Genomic DNA, 22,861 nt, shown 5'->3' with positions numbered 1-22,861 from the left:
TTCCAACCGTGCCACTTACAAGCGTGTCATGTTGTGTTTTTGTTCTACTGTCTGTGTGACTCTATTGAAAGACTTGCGGATCTGATGGAAGAACACCAAGAAGAGCTGGCAACCATAGAAGCTATTGACTCAGGAGCTGTGTACACATTGGCTTTGAAGACTCATGTAGGAATGTCAGTGCAAACATTCCGATATTTCGCTGGATGGTGTGACAAAATACAGGCAAGCTAATATTTGAGTTGATGTCAAGTCTTCGGTATTATATGTGACATTATTTAGACCATTCAATGGTTTCAAAGAATTAGTGGCAGAGAAAAGTAAAAATGGACTTCTTAAGGTTTGCCTTCCTCAAAGACTAATTCTCTTCCAGAATTATTATGTGGGTCAGACCTCAATTCTTGCTAAAGATAAAGGCAGCCCAACCTGGAACAATAGCAAAGTTTCTAAGCAACTCAGACGAGAACTGAAAGGGGCTGAGCAATAGCTGAAGTCCACTTTTTTTTAATTAGGGCAGTCAAAAATGTTGCTAATTGCACAGAAATATGAATTCATGTCTGAGAAACCAGGCCCTATCCTTGTGTTAAGATTGAGCAACTTTATGATAGCAAGCACTTCACTTAATGGGGTCATGGGTAATTCTCCAAAGTGGTGTATCACACTTCTGGACAGGCCTGAAATCTTGAATGCTTTTTGCTTTCTGCAATCCAGGGAGAAGATTTATGAAGTGCACATTTTTAAAAACTGCTTAAAAGTGGAAAACTACAGTATACCCTCAGTTTTCAGTAGTAACAGTCAGAGTGGGTTTTTGGGGGGGATCACAAAAGGAGAACTAAAGGCCAAATGCAAGCCTGATTTATAGTTTACCAACTCCTGTTTTATGTAAGCAGTTCTGTGTGAAATGATTACAGGTAGTCCTCGACTTACGACCGTTCATTTAGTGAACATCCAAAGTTACGGCATCATTGAAATAAGTGCCATTTTTCCACACTCAACACCTTTGCAGCATCTCCATGGTCACATGATAAAAAAAAATCAGGTGTTTGGCCACGGGTTCATATTTATGATGGCTGCAGTGTCCCGGGGTGATGTGATCCCCAATTGTGACCTTCTGACAAACAGAGTCAATGGGGAGGCCAGATCCCCTTAACTGTGTTACCAATTTAACAACTTCACTTAATTCACTTAACCACTGTGGCAAGTAAGATGGTACAATGGGGCAAAACTCACTTAACAGCCATCTTGCTTAGCAACAGAAATTTTGCGCTCAATTGTGGTCGTAAGTCGAAGATTACCTGCATTGCTTTTTAAAATACAAATAGCAGTTCTGGTAAGACAGTTTTTGTTCAAGAAAAAGAACACTGATTTTAAACCGATTCATATTCAGGGTTATCAGTGGAAACACCCTCAGCCCTGAAGAAATACAGATAATACCATAGTAGAAAATGTCCATGTAGCTTCCTCACTTCCAGTATATTTATCATGTATATTTATCATCATTTGGGATATTTTAGGAGACATTCTGTAACTGCCAACAGGTTATTCAGACACATGTGATGATACAATTGATGCCGCTTTCGTCATGACTGTCATTTAAAAAAAAAGGATAAGTGTTTTTTCATTTAGGGTTCTACCATTCCAATAAACCAAGCACGACCAAACCACAATTTAACGTTCACCAGAAAAGAACCCTTAGGGTAAGATCCGTTGTCTTTGTTAATGAAACCAGACTCCGATTAATTTTACTCATAAAATGCTTCTCTTGCGTTTTGAAATTCAAATTTGCTTTTGTGTTTTTTCTTCTTCTTCTCCCTGGAATCTGAAGAGTCTGTGCTATTGTTATTCCATGGAATTATCCCCTGATGATGCTGGCATGGAAGAGTGCAGCGTGTTTGGCTGCTGGCAATACTTTAGTTCTGAAACCAGCACAGGTAACATCAATGGCCATATATGCCTTGGAACCAGGGATGGGTTGCTGCCACCTGCACTGTTCAATGTAAATTGTTCTGTGCATGCACAAGGACCATTAAAAACTAATAAAAACCTTGCCGGCAATGGCAGCAGAGACCAGGGAACCGGTTTAGGGGAGTGGCCAGCCTGGGTCGCTGTTAGTTCTGCGACCCAGGCCAAAATACCACTATCAGTTTGCCCGAACCAGTAGCAACCCACCTCTGCTTGGAACAGGGATCTCCAATCTTGGCAAATTTAAGCCTGAAGAACGTAAACTCCCAGAATTCCCCAGCCAGTTTGCTAGGGAATTCTGGGAATTGAAGTCTGCCAGGCTTAATGTTGCCATGGTTGTAGACCCCGCCTTGGAATACAGCATTCCCTGAAGCTGGCAATTCTAGCTTGGCAGAGGTACAGATGTAGAATGTCTTTTAATCAGAGGGTTAATCCACTATGGGCCTTAATGGGAAAGCACAGACAGAAATAGCACTTAGATTTAGATAGCGCTTCATAGTGCTTTGCAGCTCTCCCTAAACAGTTTACAGAGTCAGCATATTGCCCCCAACAATCTGTGTCCTTATTTTACCAACCTTGGAGGGATGGAAGGTGAGTCAACCTTGAACCAATTAGGATCAAAGTCCTGGCAGTGGGCAGTCAGTTAGCCTGAAATACTGTAATCTACTGTGCTACCATAGCTCCGTTAAAAATAGAATGCTTGTGAACAGCATTAAAGAACAACAACATTCTCAACCTGGTCCCCAGAGGTACCTTGCTAGCAACAGTTATGGGAATTTAGTTATATATTGAAAATATTTATAGCCTCTCCAGAAGATCTTACTGTGAGTTGCATTCATACAAGCAAGCCTAAGTAATAAAGCCAAAACAGATTACATGAATCCACATAATAAGGTATGCACATATTTATTACTAGGGATACTCTAATGAAATTAAAATATATTCTATGAAAACATGCATATGGTGTACCTCTACAGTCTAAATCAAATTATTTTTATTTAGGTAACTCCGTTGACTGCCTTGAAGTTTGGAGAACTCTCTGTGAAAGCAGGATTTCCTAAAGGCGTTATCAATATTTTACCTGGTTCAGGTACAATGGGAATATAAATATTGATAGCCTTTCCTAACCTGTTGCCCTTCAGATGTATTGGAAGTAGGAGACCCAGAATTTTTAGTCTACATGGCCAACAGTTGGGAATGATGGAATATGCAATTATCACATGCCTAGAGGGTCTCAGTTTGGGTTCAAAGAGTAGCTCAGGTGGAATGGGGTACAGGAGCATTAAACAACATTCTGATTCAAATTCTCCAGGTCATAGTTTCAGTAAAAGTCATAGTATTGTATCTCTCACATCATGTAGGTGGTTTAGTAGGACAACGCTTATCAGAACATACAGACATCCGTAAACTTGGGTTCACTGGCTCAACACCAATTGGGAAACATATCATGAAAAGGTAATCCTTTCCTTCTGTAATATTTTTCAGTGCAAGATCTTAACTTTTGCTCAGTGGGAAGTTGTATGAATGCTGTTTTACCTGAAAATCTCCATGTCATTTACCAACTAGATCCATGATGGCGAACCTATGGCATGAGTGCCACAGGTGGCATGCAGAGCCCTCTCTGCAGGCACACGAGCCGTCGCCCCAGCTCAGCTCTACCCCGCATGCATGCGCGCCTCCTGCCAGCCAGCTGGTTTTTGTGTCTCTGCCGTGCATGCATGGAGGATTAAGCGCATGCAGGAGATGTGTGTGCATGCGTAGGGGTGCATGGGGGTCACATATACATGTGTGGGCTTGTAGGAGGAAAGTGGGGGTTGCACATGTATGTGTGGGAGCAGGGTGTGTCATGTGTGCATTGCATTATGAGAGCACATGCACACACTTTCGGCATTCGATGATAAAAAAGGTTAACCATCACTGAGCTACATAGTCAGAATAATATTGAGTTAAAAACTGATATTGGTTTGGATGCATCAAATTTGCTCATGTGAGTATTTTCTCTGTTTTTGTATACTTCTTCCCACTTCCAAAATTTGCCACTACAATTTGGGTGACTTTTGCAAATTTAGCTAGGATCCAGTCAAAGTAAGAGGAAAATGTTGTCAAGATACCAATTCTAATATACAATAGTTTAACTATGTTTAGTATTTAACTTATTTTTGGGAAATAGCTAAAATGAGTATATAAGAAAATGTTTATACCACGATATGTCTTAATATCACTAAGAAATGAGGAAAATGGTATTTGATTTTCAGACTTCTGTTCTTTATCACTTTTACTCATTATAGTTGTGCTGTCAGTAACCTGAAGAAGGTTTCTTTGGAACTAGGTGGAAAATCCCCACTGATCATATTCAATGACTGTGAGCTTGACAAAGCTGTGAGAATGGTAAATAAGTTTTTAAGCTACATATAAGATTTTCTTCAGAAAGTGTATGGTTCAAATGTCCTGTACTACACTGTGACTTTTTACTACTGTTCTGGAGAACAACCTGTCAACCTGCAGCTCTTACCACACCACATGAGCCTTTTAACTTTTAAAATCCTCCTCAAGCAATTGATGCACATAGGAATACCTACCATTTGGGCACGAGAGAATTAGGCAGAGGACTGCAGAAAGAGAAAGGTGGAGAGAGAAAGACATCTCAGAAATGATAATTGCTGGTTTCATCCTTTTTGGTTCTTAACGTACCCTCTGTTTGCTTAAGCCCACATATTATTGCAGGCCCACAAATTAGTCCCATAGGGAAGAAGTTATCAATATTAAATATTCAGTATTCATATTTCAATATTCTTAAAATATAGTATGTTGTAGTGATAAGCAGCAGAGTAGCTAAAGGCTGCTCTTTGGTGATTCTCAGGTTCTCTGTACTATTTGACATTTTCTAAATGTAGTTTAACAAATTTAAAAGGATGCTTCAAGAATCAGATTTGTTTGTAGCAATGCTTTCTGGCCATGCAAAACTGGAATGATAAAGAACATCTTGAAAGGCTGATTCACTGTCTGGTAAATTACCCTGTTTCCCCAAAAATAAACCTCCCCAGATAGTAAGGCCTCCCTGAAAATATTTAAATGCATGCGCAACTAGTCCCCTGCATTTCCTGGGGGGAGGGACATGCCCCATGTGCCCCGCATGCACCTGCCATCCACGCGGAACGGCTTCGCGGAGGCTGCTTCCACAAACCCTAGCTATAGTGCCCCTTCTCTTAGTGGTGGCCACAACAAGAACGGAAGGCCCAGCGACGCTAGGGCTGGCAAGTGTGTGCCAGAAACAGAGGCAGAAGTTCTGGCCCTCTCTGGATCTGCAGATCTCCAGGCCGAGGTTAAGGGGCCTTCTGCACCTCAAAAATAACCTCCCCGAAAATAAGGCCAAGTGCTTATTTCGGGGATCAAAAGAAGACCATGTCTTATTTTTGGGAAAACACGGTAATATTTTAGGATCAGCCATCCTCAGCAAAGGATGGTTTTTCAGGGCAGCCTATCTGAATACATTAGGGATGTCAAACTCAATTCCATTGAGGGCTGCATCAGGGTTGTGTTTGACCTTGGGGGGAGGGGCAGGGGGCATGGCCAGGGTGGGCATGGCCAGCTCGACATCCATTTTCGGCTGCGTTGGCCTCAAGCAGCCCTCTGCCAGCGAAAAAGGTGCTCAAGAGGGCCATGGGCGGCCCTTCCAAGCTCTGTTTTCGCTGGCAGAGGCATCGCGGGCTGGTCATTTGCTGTTCCGATGGGCCAGGTCTAAGCAGATGTGGCCCATAGGCCTTGAGTTTGACACCCATAGAATACATAGTTCTTCCATGGTTTTCAAAATTCAAAAAGGGTATCCAGCTCTAAAGATTGTCTGTTTTATAATTAATTTTTTTAAAAGTTACTAAATATGTATAATACATCTATTGGGTACTGCTTACTGTGGTCCTTGATTTATCAGTCATAACTTTTTAATGTCATCCAGCTTCCATTATATGCAGAAAAGCCTTTCTTGTTTTTGATGGATGTGTTACTCTTCTCCAAGCTGGTGCTCTCCAGATGTGTTACAATTTAACTCACTTGTTTCCTGACAGCAGGGGGAGCTGAAGACCAACACATCTGGAAATCACTAAATTGGAGAAGCTGAGCTACATAAAGAGAGACTGAGATTTAGCTTCATATTACCGCCTTGTTAACCCAGAAGTTTTTAAAAAGAAAAAGATTTCAAGACATCCATAAAAACAACCAAACCAAAAATGGAACATTCTTTTCCTTACATTTCAGGGCATGGGAGCAGTATTCTTCAACAAAGGAGAGAATTGCATTGCAGCTGGTAGATTGTTTGTTGAGGAATCTATTCACGATGAATTTGTTAAAAGAGTGGTAAGAAACTTTTAAGAGTCAATATCAAAAAATAATTCTGCCAAACCTATTGTTGCTTTGTACAAGTAGTCTTCAATTTACAACACAATTGGGACCAGAATTTCTGCTGTCAACCAAAGTGGTTGTTAAGTGAGTCTTGCCCAATTTTAAAAATTTTTATCGATTTGTTTTGACTGTGGGTGAGAAGTGAATTACTCCATTAAGTGAATCACGTTGTCATTAAGAAATCTGACTTCCCTCATTAACTTTGCTTGTCGGAAGCTGCCTGGGAAGGCAATCACGCTACCCTGGGATGCTGGAATACATGCCAATTGCCAAACACCTGAATTGTTGCGAGTCACTTTTTTCAGTGCTGTTGTTAACTTCAGATGGTCACTATGAGAATAGTTGTAAGTTGAGAACTGCTTGTAGTTGTAATATTTTTCACAGATAAAATACGAATAATGGAGCAAAGCCCTATTTTTTTCAGTGTTCATTGATTTTCTGAGGTGGCAAAGTTTCAGGTTTATTTTCAATCAAGCAATTTTTATTACTTTTCAAGCTCTTTTGACCAGGTCCTACAGAAGGTACTTTCCACTTCCATTTCATTGGATATGGAAAAAATTAGTGATACACTTTTTTCAGCATCTTATGAGCTTAATAATGTGAAACACAATATCTGAAATATTCCAGATTGCAGTTTCCTTGTATTTGGTTTGAGGTTTAGGAACATATTGCTGTTACATGCTATACAACTCAATACTTCTTCTGTGTGTAGATGAAACTTTAAAATGCCAGAAGGAAGCCACCTTCTTGGCTTTGTTGTTGCCCCCAAAAATAAATCACTATGTTTCTGGTAGTAGCCGACATATCAACAGATGGGCTGCGTTCTGTGTCTCTCCACATTCACATAAGTGTGTTGTTATCCACTAAGAGCCTCCACTCAAGCATACTGGTTTTACATTACATTACATCACTCAATGGTGGGATTCCAAATTTTTTACTACCGGTTCTGAGCGTGGCTTGATGGGCATGGCGTGGCTTGGTGGGCGTGGCAGGCAAAATCTCCATTCCCACCCCACTCCAGAGGAAGGTTATTGCAAAATCCTCATTTCCTCCCAATCAGCTGGGACTCAGGAGGCAGAGAATAGATGGGAGCGGGCCAGTCAGAAGTGTACTTACCAGTTCTCCGAACTAATCAAGATTTCTGCTACCGGTTATCCAGAACTGGTTAGAACCTGCTGAATACCACTTCTGTAGTCACTCCAACTCTCAACTATTCAGGGCGCTCCAAGTAGTATAAGGGAAGTCAGATCCTTCAGCCATATCCTCTTTAATGTTATTCCTTGCTCGATGGTCTCCTTCCTCCACCTTATAATTCAATTTTGTTCTTGTTTACCCTCAAGAATGTTTGTTCTTTCCATATAGGGCTCTATACAATATAAGGTGAACCAAGACCAATGTCTTCCACTGTAACTTTAAAAATCCTAATCTACAGTATTTAAAATACTGTAGAATTATTGTATTATTATCTGTAAAACTTTAGCTGGTATATTACACTATTTAATCCCCACTTTCTTTGAATAATCTTTAGGTAGAAGAAACCCAGAAGATGAAAATAGGTGATCCACTGGATAGAGCTACAGACCATGGACCTCAAAATCACAAAGCACATTTGGAAAAGCTTCTGGAGTACTGCCAAACTGGAATAAAAGAAGGAGCAACTTTATTATATGGAGGAAGACAAGTATGTAGACCAGGTAAGTAAGAATACAGGAATATTAGAAAGCATTTGAATGTATTTAAATCTTTTTTCCCCAATGTAAAGGAAATAATAGTATAGCACATTATATGAACTTTGACTAAATGGGGTGACAATGGAAGTAATAGCAAACATACTGCACCAACAACTGGACTGCCATAGATATGCCAGAATGGCTACTGTTGTTTATCACCATGTTTTTCCTTTTCTCTCTTTTTAAAATAAGATTGTCATTAAATTTCAATATCAAACATTAAAATACAAACTAAGATAAGAGCAAAAGGGAAAGACAAATTAAGTGACAAAAATACATTAAACAAATTTAAAAGGAAAGTGACTTCTGACTTTAGTTCGATTATATTCAGCTGATGACCCACCAAAATGTATGTTGCTGTTTTTGCAATAGCTAATTCCTCAATTTTATTCTTGCAGTCATGGTAGTATTGTAAGAGTCAAGTAATTATAAAGCACGTAGAGGAAGGGGTGTTGAAGAGGAAGGCAAATGATCATAAAATGCACAACAGAAACTGTAAACCTAGCTCCAAATGATCTCTCTACAACACCCTTGTTTGGAAACTAAAATTATATTGAGTGGATGCTCTTGTTAAAATAATCAATTGGCTAAAAATTGAAGTCCTTGGTTATTAGCCAAGTTATATATAAAATGCATTGGTGAAGACAGATAACCTATGACCCATGTATCAAGATAGAAAATGATTGAGATCGTAACTACCCCTTTTTTTCATTAGGCTTCTTCATGGAACCTACCATATTTACCAATGTTGAGGATGACATGCATATTGCCCATGAAGAATCCTTCGGGCCAGTGATGATCATTTCCAAGTTCAAAGATGGGTAGGTTCTGTTCCAGTTAATGCTGTTGTTGCTGCAGTTTTTCAAACCCTGCACCCTAATTAATAGTCATCTGAGAAGACCAAATGAATCTGCTTCACTCCTTTTCGCCATTGCAATTAACATCTTGGAGGAAAACTTCTGTGAAGTAGATTCCTCCCCTAATTTGTTATCCTGTAGGAGCATGGGGGTTCATGAGGTTAGGACGCTGGGCTGACGATCAGCAAGCTCTTATTTGAGACAGCTGCTTGCTGCCATGAGGAAGGGTGAGCTCCCATCACAACTGCTACCCATCCAACAATTCAAGGGTGGGCAATAACAGGCAGATAAATGGGTACCACTTTGGTGGGTAACTTAATAGGGTCATGAAAGGAATCTCCAACTGGTCATCCCCCAGGAAATGGTGATACCACCGTCCAATTCTTTCAACCCGGAAGCGCTTTAGCGCTCTTGGCACAAATGTAGTAGTATTTGGAATCCTATAGAGCCTCAGTGCACAGTGGTTAGAGTGCAGTACTGCGGGCTACTTCTGCTGACTGTCACCTGTCTGCAATTTGGCAGTTCAAATCCCACCAGGCTCAAGGTTGACTCAGCCTTCCATCCTTCCGAGATGGGTAAAATGAGGACCCAAATTGCAGCAATATGCTGACTCTGTAAACTGGTTAGAGAGGTTTGTAAAGCACTGTAAAGCGGTATATAAGGCTAAGTGCTATTGCTATTTAATTATTACTGATATTCTTTCCCAGTCTATGGCCTTAAGAATCATGCAATTGTTAATTTTGTGGATTAAATATCATTGTTATATATATATTCATTACATACATTCTAGTCAAGTTCTAAAATACTTCACAAAAATATCAGATTGGATATACAGATGGTTCTAAGCAATGTTGTTTTAACCATATTTCAATTACATTTCAATGGCTGGTTTGCAATTGCAGACAGTTATAGAATATGATATATAAACCACGATTCCTAAATTACATGCTTGAACTGAAATAAATTTTATTATGGCTTAGCACAATATGAGAACACAATGTATGCTGCAAAATCTGGGGATGAAAAATAATATGGCATGATAAATTTAGCATCTTTGGTATGTTTTATGATGTCTACATCTTATATGTTTCTTTATTGCCACAGAGATGTTGATGGAGTGTTAGAACGAGCCAACAGAACAGAATATGGTTTGGCTTCAGGTGTTTTCACCAAAGACATAAGTAAAGCACTATACGTCAGTGACAAACTGGAAGCTGGAACTGTTTTTATTAACACTTATAACAAAACTGATGTAGCAGCACCATTTGGTGGATTCAAGCAGTCTGGTTTTGGAAAAGATTTAGGTAAGCAGCACTTCATATTTTCTCTCTAGACTCCCAATTATATTTACAAAGTGACATGTATTAAAGGTAAGAAATTTATCACCTTCCAGAACTCTTTAGGTCCCATTCTGAATCAACATGATGAACAACCAGTAACCAAAGGTTTTTGTATTGTAACGACAAAAAATGATTGTTATAGACTACTTGTTTTCTAGTACAAAGTGAGTTTTGTAATGGAGCAATTGTGAAAATGCATTTGAAAGAGAGGTGTGCTATTTTACCCTTGAAATCAGAGCACATCCAATACTGTAAATTGCAGCCTGACAATCCCATGTGGAAAAAAGATGCAATTTAGAACCTGTTACAAAATGCAGGATTCCTTTGCAGTAGAAGCAATTTTTTAACATCTTAAGCTGCACTTAAAAAAAAAATATTACATGGTTTTGGAGGAGGTATAAGGCTGTAATTCTGCCTATTCACTCACTCCCTGCCAGCCAGACATATAGGCTTAATGATGTGTTGTAAATCACCTTCTCAAAAAGGTGGGAGGATTCAGACAAGTGCAAAAAATAGGATCTGCATTGGTCCATGGACGACTGTCTGCCTACTTTTGCTTTGAATTTCAAAGCTTGAAATCCTGTACCAGTTCTTTCATTGATTATTTAATGGCCATGTTTTTTTAGGCAATTATTAATTGCCTACCCTTAGTATCATTTTTTCGTGGGACACAGTGGCTAAGATGCTGAGCTTGTCGATCAGAAAGGTCGGCAGTTCAAATCCCTAGCGCCGCGTAAGGGAGTGAGCTCCCTTTACTTGTCCCAGCTTCTGCCAACCTAGTATTTCAAAAGCACGTAAAAATGCAAGTAGAAAAAAAGGAACCACCTTTGGTGAGAGGGTAACCGCGTTCCATGCGCTTTCGGTGTTTAATCATGCCAGCCACATGACCATGGAGGCGTCTTCTGACAGCTCTGGCTCTTCGGCTTTGAAATGGAGATGAGCATTGCCCCCTAGAGTCGGGAACGACTAGCACATATATGTGAACCTTTACCTTTATTTTTAACAGAAAATGCAGGAATGGATAGTACTAACAGGGTTGTTGGTTTTTTTATAATATGCTCCATCTTCTAGCTACCTCCCCATGGTATCTTCCACCACCCTGATCTTCCCCAGCCTTTCCTGTCTCATCCTTTCCCTCCTAGAAACTCAAACATGCTATATGCACATATCACATTGGCCTGTCCAGCCTTCCTAATTTCCCTCTCCTCTCCCTGCCCATATTAACTGACCCTCCAATCTTCAGTACATATACAGAAGGCTGTCTCTTTTACTAGACTAATCTCCATTATACTGAAGAGTTTACTTGGTTTTGAGTTCTACCTTGCTTTTTGCAAAGGCTTCCACTGTGAAGAACTTTGCACCCTTGGAGACTCCAACTACTGCAGACTCCCTTATTCCTTTTAGGTGAAGAAGCTCTTAATGAGTACCTGAGGACAAAAGCTGTAACTGTGGAATACTGAACAGCTCGGCCAAGAATCCCCATTCTTCCATGGCAACTACAGGATTACAAACAACAAAGTAGAAAATGCTCCCTGGCATGAACATGCCAACCAGTGTCTCAGTGCAATGATCCAATTAAGAACATTTGCATTTATTCACAATGGGATTCCTCAGAGGAGTTCAACACTTGCTATGGATTACTGTGATCATAAAGTATTCTTTCCTGTAGCTATCATGTCCTCCTTCATCTGCTGATATTTAGGGCTATCTGAAGGTGAGACAGAAATCTAGAAACCATCAAATTTCTGATATTTTGTCTCTATGAACCCTTTACTTAAGTTGGAAACATGCTATAATTTTTTATTTGTCCTCGGTAACCATGTGGGTCTTGGCCACTTTACACCAGCATACTTTTTTCCTGCAATAAACATTTTTGCATATTTGAACTAACTCTGAATACCAGTTCACCGTAAACATGGTTTATGTACCCAAGGAAGTGCACTTATGAATCTGTACAATAAAGAATTGAACATCTGTGTTATTTCCCTAAATAAAAAAAAGTAGCAGAACTATTTTGCAATCTGTTTGCCAATGAGTTGTATGCGATCTCTAATTGTGCGTGCCAATGACATTAAATAAATGCTTTTTGGATGTCCTGTAGTATTTAATGACCTAGTATTGCATCTGTAAAATAATCTCTCTCGCTCTCTAATATATTTACAATGCTCTAAAGTCAGGGGTCCCCACTCCCGGTCTGTGGCACTGATCCACGATATGCCAGAAACCCATCCCTGCAAAAAAGTGACGGCCCAACCATGGGACACAGGCAGCACACGAAACCCATGCTCCCTTTGGTCCACGGAAAACCTTTCTCCACAGAACTGGTCCCTGATGCCCAAAACGTTGGAGGCCGCTGCTCTAAGTTATACAATACATATTAAGTTTTGGCTCTGGGAAAAAGTCTGAAAACAACCATTCTGTTGCACAGTGGTTATTATGCATTACTGCAGACTATTCCTGCTGACTGCCGGCTGCCTGCAATTTGGCAATTCAAATCTCACCAGGCTCAAGGTTGACTCAGACTTATATACTGCTTTACAGTGCTTTACAGCTCTCTCTAAGCGGTTTAAAGAGTCAGCATATTGCCCCCAACAATCTGGGTCCTCATTTTACCCACCTTGGAAGAATGGAAGGCTATTGCTATTCTGAAGACATGATTAAAGCCATGGATTAATACAATTTGTGAAGACAATCATGCCAGGTTTTGAATATATTTACTACTTGCAATTGCAAAATATTTATTGAAAACAACACACAATATTGTGGTATAAAATACAGTGAATAGAAAGAGTATGGCAGTGTTCGTCTCAAAACAGATAGCTGCTCTCTAAACAGAAATATATTTTGCCATTTGTGTCCTATGTGTAAGCTTTCCAGGAATATACTATGGAAAATAAATAGAAATCTTTGGTGGGTTGTACAAGGGCACCTAAATTTATGCATTACAAGTATTATTATCAACTCAAATCAATACACTGCATGATGGTCCTCTTCTCTGAAGGTTACGGACCATAATCTAACATATACAGTATGGGGCCAGTAATAGTTGCTAATTCCAGAACGTTCAGCCTATTTGACTTTTCATGTCAAACATTCCTGATTTCCATCCAACCCCATTGTCAAGTTAGCAATAACAGCTCAATTATTATTTATTCAGAAACAAGATGATCTTATTTAGTGGAATATATGATCTGGTAACAAATTATCCATAAGAATGATATGAAACTAATTTCAGCTAAAATTTGCATGTATCTTGCAAGTTGATGCCTTTTACAGTATAAAGCAAATACGGGGTACCTTAAAAATTTTTTTATTCATCTTAAATAAACTTTATAAGAATACAAGGCATATTTTAATTTCAAAGATGTAACATGATCTCAAACTGGCTGGGATTATAAACTCCAAATTTGAACTCCCAATTTGATTTGTAGCCTATTTTGGAGCTTTAAAATATACTGGATTCCCAATGGCATTCCTCATTATCGATTATGAATGCCACTTATCAATAAAAATGTATTTCAGTCTAACACAATTCTTTCACCTTGAACTTAAAGGACAGTTCGTGCAAGATGAGTAACAAACAAATGAGCTTGAATCCCGACATGACCTGGAGTTAGGAATGTCGCTCATTTGGAAGGCCACTACTATTAACATACAACAGTGGGCCACCAGCCCAAATACTTGGTAATTGAAACAATCTAGAGTAAATTATCTGTTTTCCACAGACACTTTCTTTGATCTCTATGTAACCCAAAAGTTGTATTAATCTATAATGTTATTACAGATTAAATAGTTCATAGCTATTAATTCTTTTGTTTCTGTCTGGTCCAATTATTCTTTCTGCTTTCCCCTCAATTGTGCAAATGTAATCCTCATTCATTTCTTCTGACTTGATAGCAGACCTACAACAGATTTCTTTTGACACCTTTCCATATATCAAGTACACAAGCTTATTAGTACACAGCACAATTTTCCCAGAGGCCTTGAAAAAATGAGGATTACATGTAGATATTGAAATGGCGAGAAAATAAGGCTAATTCCCCTACTCAGTTTTTATCGTCCAACATTTCTATTCGTCCTTCTCTTTTTGACAAAGGAAACTTAATATTTTCTTCGGTAACTTCTTCACAGGTAGAGCTCTCCTCACATTCCGAATCATCTTCTGATTCTGTTGTATCACAGTCATTCAGTTCTACTAAGGCCACATTCTGTAACAATTTAAATAATGAAAGTAAGATAATATTCAGTACACAATGAGAATGTATACCGTATTTTTCGGAGTATAAGATGCACCGGAGTATAAGAAGCACCAAGGTTTTGAAGAAGCATTTTTTTTTAAAAAAGTAGGTAGGTAGATAGAGGGATAGAGAGGGAGAGAAAGAAAGAGAAATATGGTAGGTAGGTAGGGAGAAAGAGAGTAGGTAGGTAGGTATGTAGGTAGATAAAGGGATAGAGAGAGAAATACAGCAGGTAGGGAGAGAGAGAAAGTGTGTAGGTAGGTAGGTAGGTAAGTGAGGGATAGAGAGAAAGAGAAAGAGAGTAGATAGGGAGAGAGAGAGTAGGTAGGTAGATAGGTAGGTAGACAAAGGGATATATATATATAGAGAGAGAGAGAGAGTGAGTGAGAGAGAGAGTAGATAGATAGGTAGGTAGGTAGAGGGATAGAGAGAGAGAAATATAGATAGAGAGAAATACAGTAGATATGTAGGTGTTTCTGCTGGCACAGCACTTGATCAATGTAATTCTCATAAATCAGTTAATGAGCTTTCCAAAAGGGGAAAAAAGTTTTTGCACTCTGCAAACCTCCCAAAACCGGCCTGTTTTTCACAAAAAAAGGCCCGGGTTTCTCCCCCCCCCCCAAAGGCATGAATAACCTTGGGGGGCTTGCAGAGTGTTTTTTTTGGGGGGGGGCAAAACAAGCAAAAAATGGCCCATTTTTCATGAAAAAGGGCCCGGTTTTTGTCAAAAATATTGCATAGCCTTATGGAGGCTTATAGAGTGCTGCTGGGGGCTGGAGGGGCAAAACAGCCTGTTTTTGCTCATTTCTACCCTCCCCAGCCCCCAGGAACTCTCTGAAAGCCTCCATAAGGCTATGCACGGCTATTTTGGTGAAGGGGGCGGGGCTTCGGGAGGCAAAAAATGCTGTATTCGATGTATAAGACACACCCAGATTTTCATCCTCTTTTCTGAGGAAAAAGAGTGTGTCCTATACTCTGAAAAATACGGGTATGTACATCAGTTTCAGTGCTGAACTATAAAATCAAAAGTTTCAATTACCATTATCTTAAGAAAATATCTCAATAGCAGTTCATAAACGATTTTCACAAGTACTAGTACCAACGAGTAGGAGTCCCAATCTACCAGGTCCAATAGGCATGTTCACAAACTCCCCTTTCATAACATACTTTTTTGTAGGACCAAGGAGATTTGCCTTCTATATTGTGGCCCTATCTATGGAGCAGCCTTGCCTGACCTTCTTGGTGTTCCAGAGAGCCATAAAGAACAGGCTTTTGCCCAAGTATTAGGCCCAGGTGTTAATGGAACCTAATATACACATGTGCATTTGGTGAATTTGTTAATGTCGCCTCTATTTTTCTTTGTATTCAATTTTTTTAAATTTAATTTAGTTATAATAATAGCCTTTATTGTCATTGTATATTATGCACACAATGAAATTGGTTGATTTATGGCATTCTCTTTATAGGTGATCCTCAAATTACAACTATTTGTTTGATGTTTGTTCAAAGTGCCAGCAGCACTGAAAAAAATGGTCAGTTTTCACTCTTATGACTGTTGCAGAATCTCCACAGTCAGAGTGATCAAACTGTGGATGCTCAACATCCACCATGTATTTACAATGGGTGCAGCATCCTGGATCCCGGGATTTTCATTTGAAACATTCTCAGGGAACTTCTGACAAGCACAGGCAATGGGGGAAACTACATTCGCTTCATGACCTCATGATTCACTTAACAGCTTCAGTGATTTGCTTAACAACCACTTCAAAAAAGTTGTAAAATGGGATGCAACCCACTGAAACAACTGTCTTGCTTAGCAATGGGAATTTTGGATTCCATTGTAATAAGTCACTCTTATACTGGCTTTAGCAAAATGATTTGCTTTCTGTCCTGAGTTACCTATTTAAGATGGTCAACCATTTAAGATGCTCGGCCATAGAAATAGCTTAAATGAGACTATTGGCATGAAAGCCACTGGCAAAGTCTTTGTTTATAGCTAAGAAAAAGCAGCTAGATCAGTGATGGCTAACCTTTTTGCCATCGCATGCCAAAAGCAGGGGAGAGTGCAGGGGGATCATGCACGGGCGTGCCCACACCCATAATTCTATGCATGTGTGACCCCCACCCTCCCCCGCTTTTGGCGGTTGATGGACCCATTTTTCACCCTCCTCAGAGACTTTCTAGGAGCCTGGGGAAGGCAAAAACGGCCTCCCCCACCCCCCGGAGGCTTCAGGACGCTTCCCTGAAGCCTCCTGAGAGAGAAAAACGGCCCAACGCCCAAACGGGAAGTCTATTCCCGAACTTCCGGTTTGCGCATTGGATGGTTTTACCCCTTCCGGAGGCTTAATGGAAGCCTCCAGAGGGCGAAAAACAGTCAAAAATGAATGCCAAAGACAGCTGGCCAGTGTGCGCATGTGCGCTGGAGCTGACAGAGCAACGCCTCGCATGCCCTAACAAATGGCTCCGCGTGTCACCTATGGCACTTGTGCTACAGGTTTGCCATCACAGAGCTAGACTGATTAATTGCCTTCCATGATCAGAGGCTGAAAACACTTACAAAACAATTGATGAAAATAAAGCACAAAGCACTTACAAAACAATTGATGAAAACAAAGCCAGTGGCTCTCATCTGCTACAAATCTTCTGAGCATGAATTGGTTACCTCCATCAACAAGCAAGGCAAGATTAGTGTTGAAAGGAATTTTGGAGACAATATGGTCTAATGTCTTTAGTAGAGGAAGGTGCTAGCTGCAGCAGTCCTCCTAAATCTGAGACTTTTCTGGGTGTCTTGCGAAGACTTTGTGACAAAGCTTGTCTCTGATCAGGCTGATGGGGATTTTTGAGAAATATAACCCTCAAACATCCGGATTGCATATGGGAAAGAGCTATTCTGACACTTTGCCTGAAAAGTTTTAAAAGCTTAACTGAAAAATGTTATGAGGCCAATCTCCTTGGCCTCCTAGAAACATGGCTTTTCAGATATCTTGCGGAGAGTGTATAGCAACTTCTAAAAAAAATTAGCTTTGTAATTTTAGTCATGATTTTAATTTAAAAAAAAATTGTACCAATTTTAGCACTTAAACTGCATAAGCTGTCTTCTCTCTAGTTAGTTTCAGGGGTCAGATAAATTTGATAAATAAAAAATTACTTCAGTAATAGCACAGAAATCAATTTCAACAAAAAAGATAACATCCAGATATTATGGTAATAGTTTCTGAAGAGATCGAGACACTAGACAACAACAAGAAGTCATTCTACTTTGCTTATACCATAAACATGAATGTAATGCTCTATGCCAAGGAACTGACTAGAAACAAAAATATATTCACCATTTCAATTATTTTTTCCATCGAAGGATCTACATGTTCAATGTCAAACTCTTGGCCAGGTTTGCTGTCCATTTCTCTTCTCAACTGACTATTTGCACTAGCCATCTGGGGTAGAAAATTCTGCACCTTATCCAAAACTAAATGTACAAAAATGTGTTTATGAAGACATTAATATATTTCTAAACATTTCAAGAGGGATGGCCTGCCATACCCCACATATAAACATAGAAAATATAGAAAGGCAGTGTAAATATGCTGTTAATCAATTGCCATATTGCAAGATAAAATTATTGAAGTCCAAACTTCAAATCTGTATTTAAATAAAGATGCTATATAGAAATGTACTTCATTATATTTAGTTTAACCACTACTGACTGTTAAGGGGCACCCAATTTTAATATTCACTCTGTGCTCTGCATAAATAATAGAAGATGCATGGTTCTTCATGTATATTTAAGCAATACATCTGTTGACATTCCAGTCCCTCCCACCAAAAGGTAAGACTTTGTTTATGATGATTATTTTCTAACATACAAATATAATTCAGAAAGGCACAATCCTCAGTGTTTTTCAAGCTTGTCTAACTTTAAAATGGGTGGACTTCAACTTCCAGAATTCCCCAGCCAACACACTGGATACGGAACATGTTAAAATTTGGAAAGTTTTGGAAAAGTTTGGAAAAACACTGCTCTAAGTCAGGGAATATTGTTAACTCACTGATAAAAAAAAATAGATATACTTACTGTTGCTCCTGGGCAGCCTGGTGGTCTGTAAGGTTGTGTCTTTCTTTTTAGCATGTTTTGGACTGAGCAAAAGTGTTTCACTGATACCTAGAAATCCAGAAGCCCTGCTTCAGTTGAAAAGGCACATACTACTGATTTTACTAGTACAGTATTTCTTTCTATATAGGCAGCTTTGCACTCTACTGCAAATTAGTTGATGCAAATCAGTTCCTCCGAATAGCTCCAATGTTAGAAGCAAGGCACTTTTTTCAACCCCATGCACTACACTGCAGGGGGTGCAAACTTGGCAACTTTAAGACTTGTGGACTTCAACTCCCACAATTCTCCAGCCAGCAGACCTATGCTATGCAGAGCTGGCTGGAGAATTCTGGGAGTTGAAGTCCACAAGTCTTAAAGTTGCCAAGTTTGGGGACCCCTGCTTACAGAAACCAAATATAATAATATTGTAGAGATATAGTATAAAGTAAGCAAAACCTTTCAGGCTATTGTGCCTTTCAAAAGTGGAAAGCACAAAAGCATTCTCATCGACATTTAGGCAAGCATTATTAAATAGATGAAACAATGGAGAAAGTCAAGATAGAATGATTTTTTTTCATTCTTTCACTTTTAGCAGGGAGGTGCATTATTTCCAAGTTTGCACAAAAGTTGCACCTTAGTTTTGAAAATATTTTTACGTGATGTTCATTTATTCACGCAAGATCTCAAGAATACCATGTCCCTACAGGACTTAGTTATTTATTTATTTCCTTTTATTTATTTATTTTATTTAGTTTGTCAAACATGTAAAAGATAATAGGTATAAGCATAAGCATAAATATGTTTATACTTATATAAATACTTTATACTTTTGGCAGCTACTGTCAAGAATCTGGAAGCAAAGGAACGGGATAAAAAAAACAAGTTATTAGTATTGCAGCGTTTCTCAAACTTGGCAACGTTAAGATATGTGGACTTCAACTCCCACAATTCCCACAAATCAGCAGCCATTGGGAATTGTGGGAGCTGAAGTCCACACATCTTAACGACGTGAGCCAAGTTTGAGAAACGCAGGGTTAATAGGAAAGAACGAGACCAGGAAGCGCGGCGTTCGTTCCTTGATCTGCGCCTCCTCTCATTCATCGCCAGTTACCTCCTCCGCCTCCCACGGAAAGAAGCACCCGAGATATCTCGGGACCCGCGTTGTCGCCACTCTGCGCCATTCAGCCCGATAGGAGTCCCGCTCGCGGTTAGTGAAGCCGCCCCGCCTACAAGAGGAAGCCGGAGCAAGAAGCCGGGAAGGGCCAAAGTCAGAGTGGCTTCGCAAGCGTAAACAGCGCCCCCTAGAAGCACGGAGGATCTTCATTCGGCTCGAAAAGACTATGGGAAGTTTTATATCGGAGAGTAAATTCTCTCACATAGTTTCACGCTTCACTTTGTATTTTATTTAAGTTACGGCGGGCCTGATTTTCTTTTTGCAAGCCTCCTTTACAGATTCCAAGAGGTAGTTTTGTGTCTCAGTTACAAGCGGCTACACAATTCCTGCCCTGCAGAGTTGTGACAATTAGACTTAGAACTTAGACTTAGAATAACTTTATTGTCACTTTGAATGTACACTAATTGGCATACGGTGAAATGAAATTTCGTTGCATACAGCTTTCAAAGGGTCTCCACTAGACTGCCATTCTATAGATGATCCCACACAAATCAAGCAAAGTATTGATAACTACATTTCAAAAGTATAAGGTAAAGGTAAAGGTTTCCCGTGCACATATGTGCTAGTCGTTCCCGACTCTAGGGGGCAGTGCTCATCTCTGTTTCAAAGCCGAAGAGCCTTTAAAAAAAATGGGACCTTTAGTAGAAAAGGTTATAAGCAGCCCTTAAAAAAAAATAGGGAGCTTGATGGAAACCCTCGGTTTTTAAAAAAAATCTAATTTGAAGAAAAATCTGACAGTTTATCCAAACATTTTGTAATAGTTATAATAAAGATGCTATCTTCTTGATATTCTCCCAAAGGTTAGGAAGAGTATTGGTACTTCTGAACTTCGGTGTTAAAGAAGACTCCTGAGAATACCGTGAACAACCAAGAAAACAAAGCAATGGTTCCTTGAACAAACCAGCCCAGAATTCTCACTTGAGGCATGAAGCACCAGGCTCAGACTATTCTACTTTGAACACATGTGAAGACCAAGCGGAAGAAGGCTCTAATTCTGGGGAAAGTGGAAGGAGGGAAAAGAAGATGACAAGCTGGTGGGTAGACTCAGTTACAGTGGAAGACCCAAAGGACCAGATTAAAAATGAATAGTTACAGAGAAAATATATTTATGTGGTCATCCAAGAGTTGACGACAATTTTAGTGCATTTTAATTTAATCAAGTAATCCTCTTGAAATCTGTGCTCTATACTTATAAGATTGTAATAGTGTGATTGCAACCATTATGTAAATCTTTTCCATGCTTTTTCTGTAATACTTCAATAATACGCCATTATCTCATCAGGAATCATTTTTCCTTGCATATTTATGTTTAATAGACAAACTTGCTAGTCTATTTAAACATTCTTTTTTGTTTCCCTGTTTAACACTGTTATTTTAGGTGGCTGTTGGAATTTCATTCCCATTCTACCAAGAGGTGGTATTCAGCAGTTCTGATCAGTTATGGAGAACCGGTAGCAGAAATTTCAAGAAGTTCGGAGAACCGGTAAATACCACCTCTGGCTGGCCCCGCCCCTATCTATTATCTGCCTCCTGAGTCCCAGCTGATCAGGAGGAAATGGGGATTTTGCAGTAGCCTTCTTCCCTTGGAGTGGGGAGGGAATGGAGAGTTTACAGTATCCTTCCCCTGCCATGCCCACCAAGCCATACCATGCCCACCAAGCCATGCCCACAGAACCAGTAGTAAAAAATTTTGAATCCCACCACTGATTCTACCGCTGAAATGTAGAGTGCAAACCAGCAATATAGGATGAGCAGGTAACTTTTCCCAAGGTCTCTACATCACCCATGGGGTCCACAGCCCTGTTTATTATGGCATTTTATGCTTCTAATCAGCTGTGTGCTATGTATGCACATGGAAGCTATTTCTTGAAAGACCCTGTCATACATACAGAACAATCTCTTCACTCCTCAGACTATGAGTCCCCATTCCAATCCATTGGAAAGAATGGACTGACAGTACAACTGTTCTACCTGCTTCCAGCAAATGTAAGATCTGCACAAAAGAAATGATGATTTGATATTAACATTTTCAAACACATTCTGCAATACTGCCACAGTTCTCCATCCACTCCCTAACAAAGGGACCAGCTTGGCTGATTTACCCTTAGCTCTTGGGTAAAGCTTACCTTTTCTATTCTGTCTCTCATGCTTCTTTTCTTCATCTTCCATAATAATGATAGAAACATCCCATAAATCAGGGGTGTCAATCGCGGCCTGTGGGCCAGATGCATCATGCACTGGCCATGGCCATCCCATTTAGAAAAGGGGAAAATATGCGATACATCACAGGACAGTATGATGACGTGAGTTTGACACCCCTGCCATAAATGGTCTCTTCTACTTCTCATTTCCTCCATAGACTGAAAGACAGTCATCTCACTCAAAGCAAGATGTTCCTTCTATTATATTAAACAAACTTACTTCAGGCACTGATGTTGATTATGATTTAACATGGTCATTATGATGTTTTTTATTATTCTGCTCTATGATGCTGTTTTTACTGTTGTTGATCTTACTTCATTCAGATTGTTAATTGTGTTTTGTTGATTAGTGTTGTGAATCTCAATCTTGCTGAGTTTGATTTTATGGCAGAAAAGCAGACTTGCTCAAGGAGGGATCCTATTGTCACAGCCCTTATCAGTATTTATTTTCTTACAGTATTTAAAATTCTGTCTCAGTCAAAAAATGAGCCTGAGATTTTGAAAAAAAAGTACAATAATAAAAAAATAAACAATGTAATTTCACAGTCCATTGGGGAAGAATAAAAGCAAAACTCATAAAATACGGTTCTAATATATCAAAGGAGTGGGTAGTAGACCATTCTACACGGCCTGTCAGAAACAAGTGATGAGTGGTTAACTTGCAAAACGAGTTTCCTGAATTTAAACACAGATAAAAACTATTTGAATAAAACATGACGAGTACATTTTACTGCTCAAATAGTGTAGCTGTACATAGTCATACAGAATACATATTTGCACAGTAAGGGCCATCAAATCCAAGTGCTCCCGTCTGAACTCAGAAGAAAAGGGTTGCTTAAAAACCTTTTCTATTAAAGGTTTCATTTATATTCTTCTT

General features: G+C 39.5%; 2 protein-coding genes across 2 annotated transcripts in view; one reads left to right on the top strand and one right to left on the bottom strand.

Annotated features, from left to right (window-relative positions):
* ALDH1L2 (aldehyde dehydrogenase 1 family member L2) overlaps positions 1–12,528 on the top strand; it is a 32,585-nt gene extending 20,057 nt beyond the window's left edge. The window contains exons 13-23 of the mRNA XM_087723084.1: positions 72–222; positions 1,624–1,694; positions 1,823–1,928; positions 2,962–3,049; positions 3,321–3,414; positions 4,248–4,347; positions 6,211–6,309; positions 7,883–8,048; positions 8,800–8,905; positions 10,046–10,245; positions 11,686–12,528. Of these exons, the coding sequence (XP_087579210.1) occupies positions 72–222; positions 1,624–1,694; positions 1,823–1,928; positions 2,962–3,049; positions 3,321–3,414; positions 4,248–4,347; positions 6,211–6,309; positions 7,883–8,048; positions 8,800–8,905; positions 10,046–10,245; positions 11,686–11,741 (1,237 nt within the window). The 3' untranslated portion in view covers positions 11,742–12,528. The remainder of the gene's footprint in view (positions 1–71; positions 223–1,623; positions 1,695–1,822; positions 1,929–2,961; positions 3,050–3,320; positions 3,415–4,247; positions 4,348–6,210; positions 6,310–7,882; positions 8,049–8,799; positions 8,906–10,045; positions 10,246–11,685) is intronic.
* A 450-nt stretch (positions 12,529–12,978) lies between these two features.
* On the bottom strand, positions 12,979–19,837 carry NOPCHAP1 (NOP protein chaperone 1). The gene is made up of 4 exons (XM_014059933.2): positions 19,721–19,837; positions 18,592–18,678; positions 17,849–17,985; positions 12,979–14,489 (listed from the first exon to the last, which is right to left on the bottom strand). Exons 1-4 carry the CDS (start codon positions 19,788–19,790, stop codon positions 14,328–14,330), a joined length of 456 nt encoding a protein of 151 aa, XP_013915408.2. The 5' UTR covers positions 19,791–19,837; the 3' UTR covers positions 12,979–14,327.
* Positions 19,838–22,861: the final 3,024 nt, after the last annotated feature.

This window comes from Thamnophis sirtalis, unplaced genomic scaffold (assembly GCF_051295495.1).
Source record: "Thamnophis sirtalis isolate CommonGarterSnake01/CBP01778 unplaced genomic scaffold, rThaSir2_p1.2 scaffold_9, whole genome shotgun sequence".
In the NCBI taxonomy this organism is placed as follows: Eukaryota; Metazoa; Chordata; class Lepidosauria; order Squamata; family Natricidae; genus Thamnophis; species Thamnophis sirtalis.
This window is presented reverse-complemented; position numbering and strand designations above follow the sequence as displayed.

What these genes read in the sequence shown, in the direction of transcription:
- NOPCHAP1 (XM_014059933.2), bottom strand. Translation starts at nt 19,790, where the DNA reads ATGGCGCAGAGTGGCGACAACGCGGGTCCCGAGATATCTCGGGTGCTT. An exon ending in TTCCGTGGGAGGCGGAGGAG is followed by an intron (nt 18,679 to 19,720) that starts GTAACTGGCGAT and finishes CTGGATTTCTAG; the next exon opens with GTATCAGTGAAACACTTTTG. An exon ending in CAGGCTGCCCAGGAGCAACA is followed by an intron (nt 17,986 to 18,591) that starts GTAAGTATATCT and finishes TTGTACATTTAG; the next exon opens with TTTTGGATAAGGTGCAGAAT.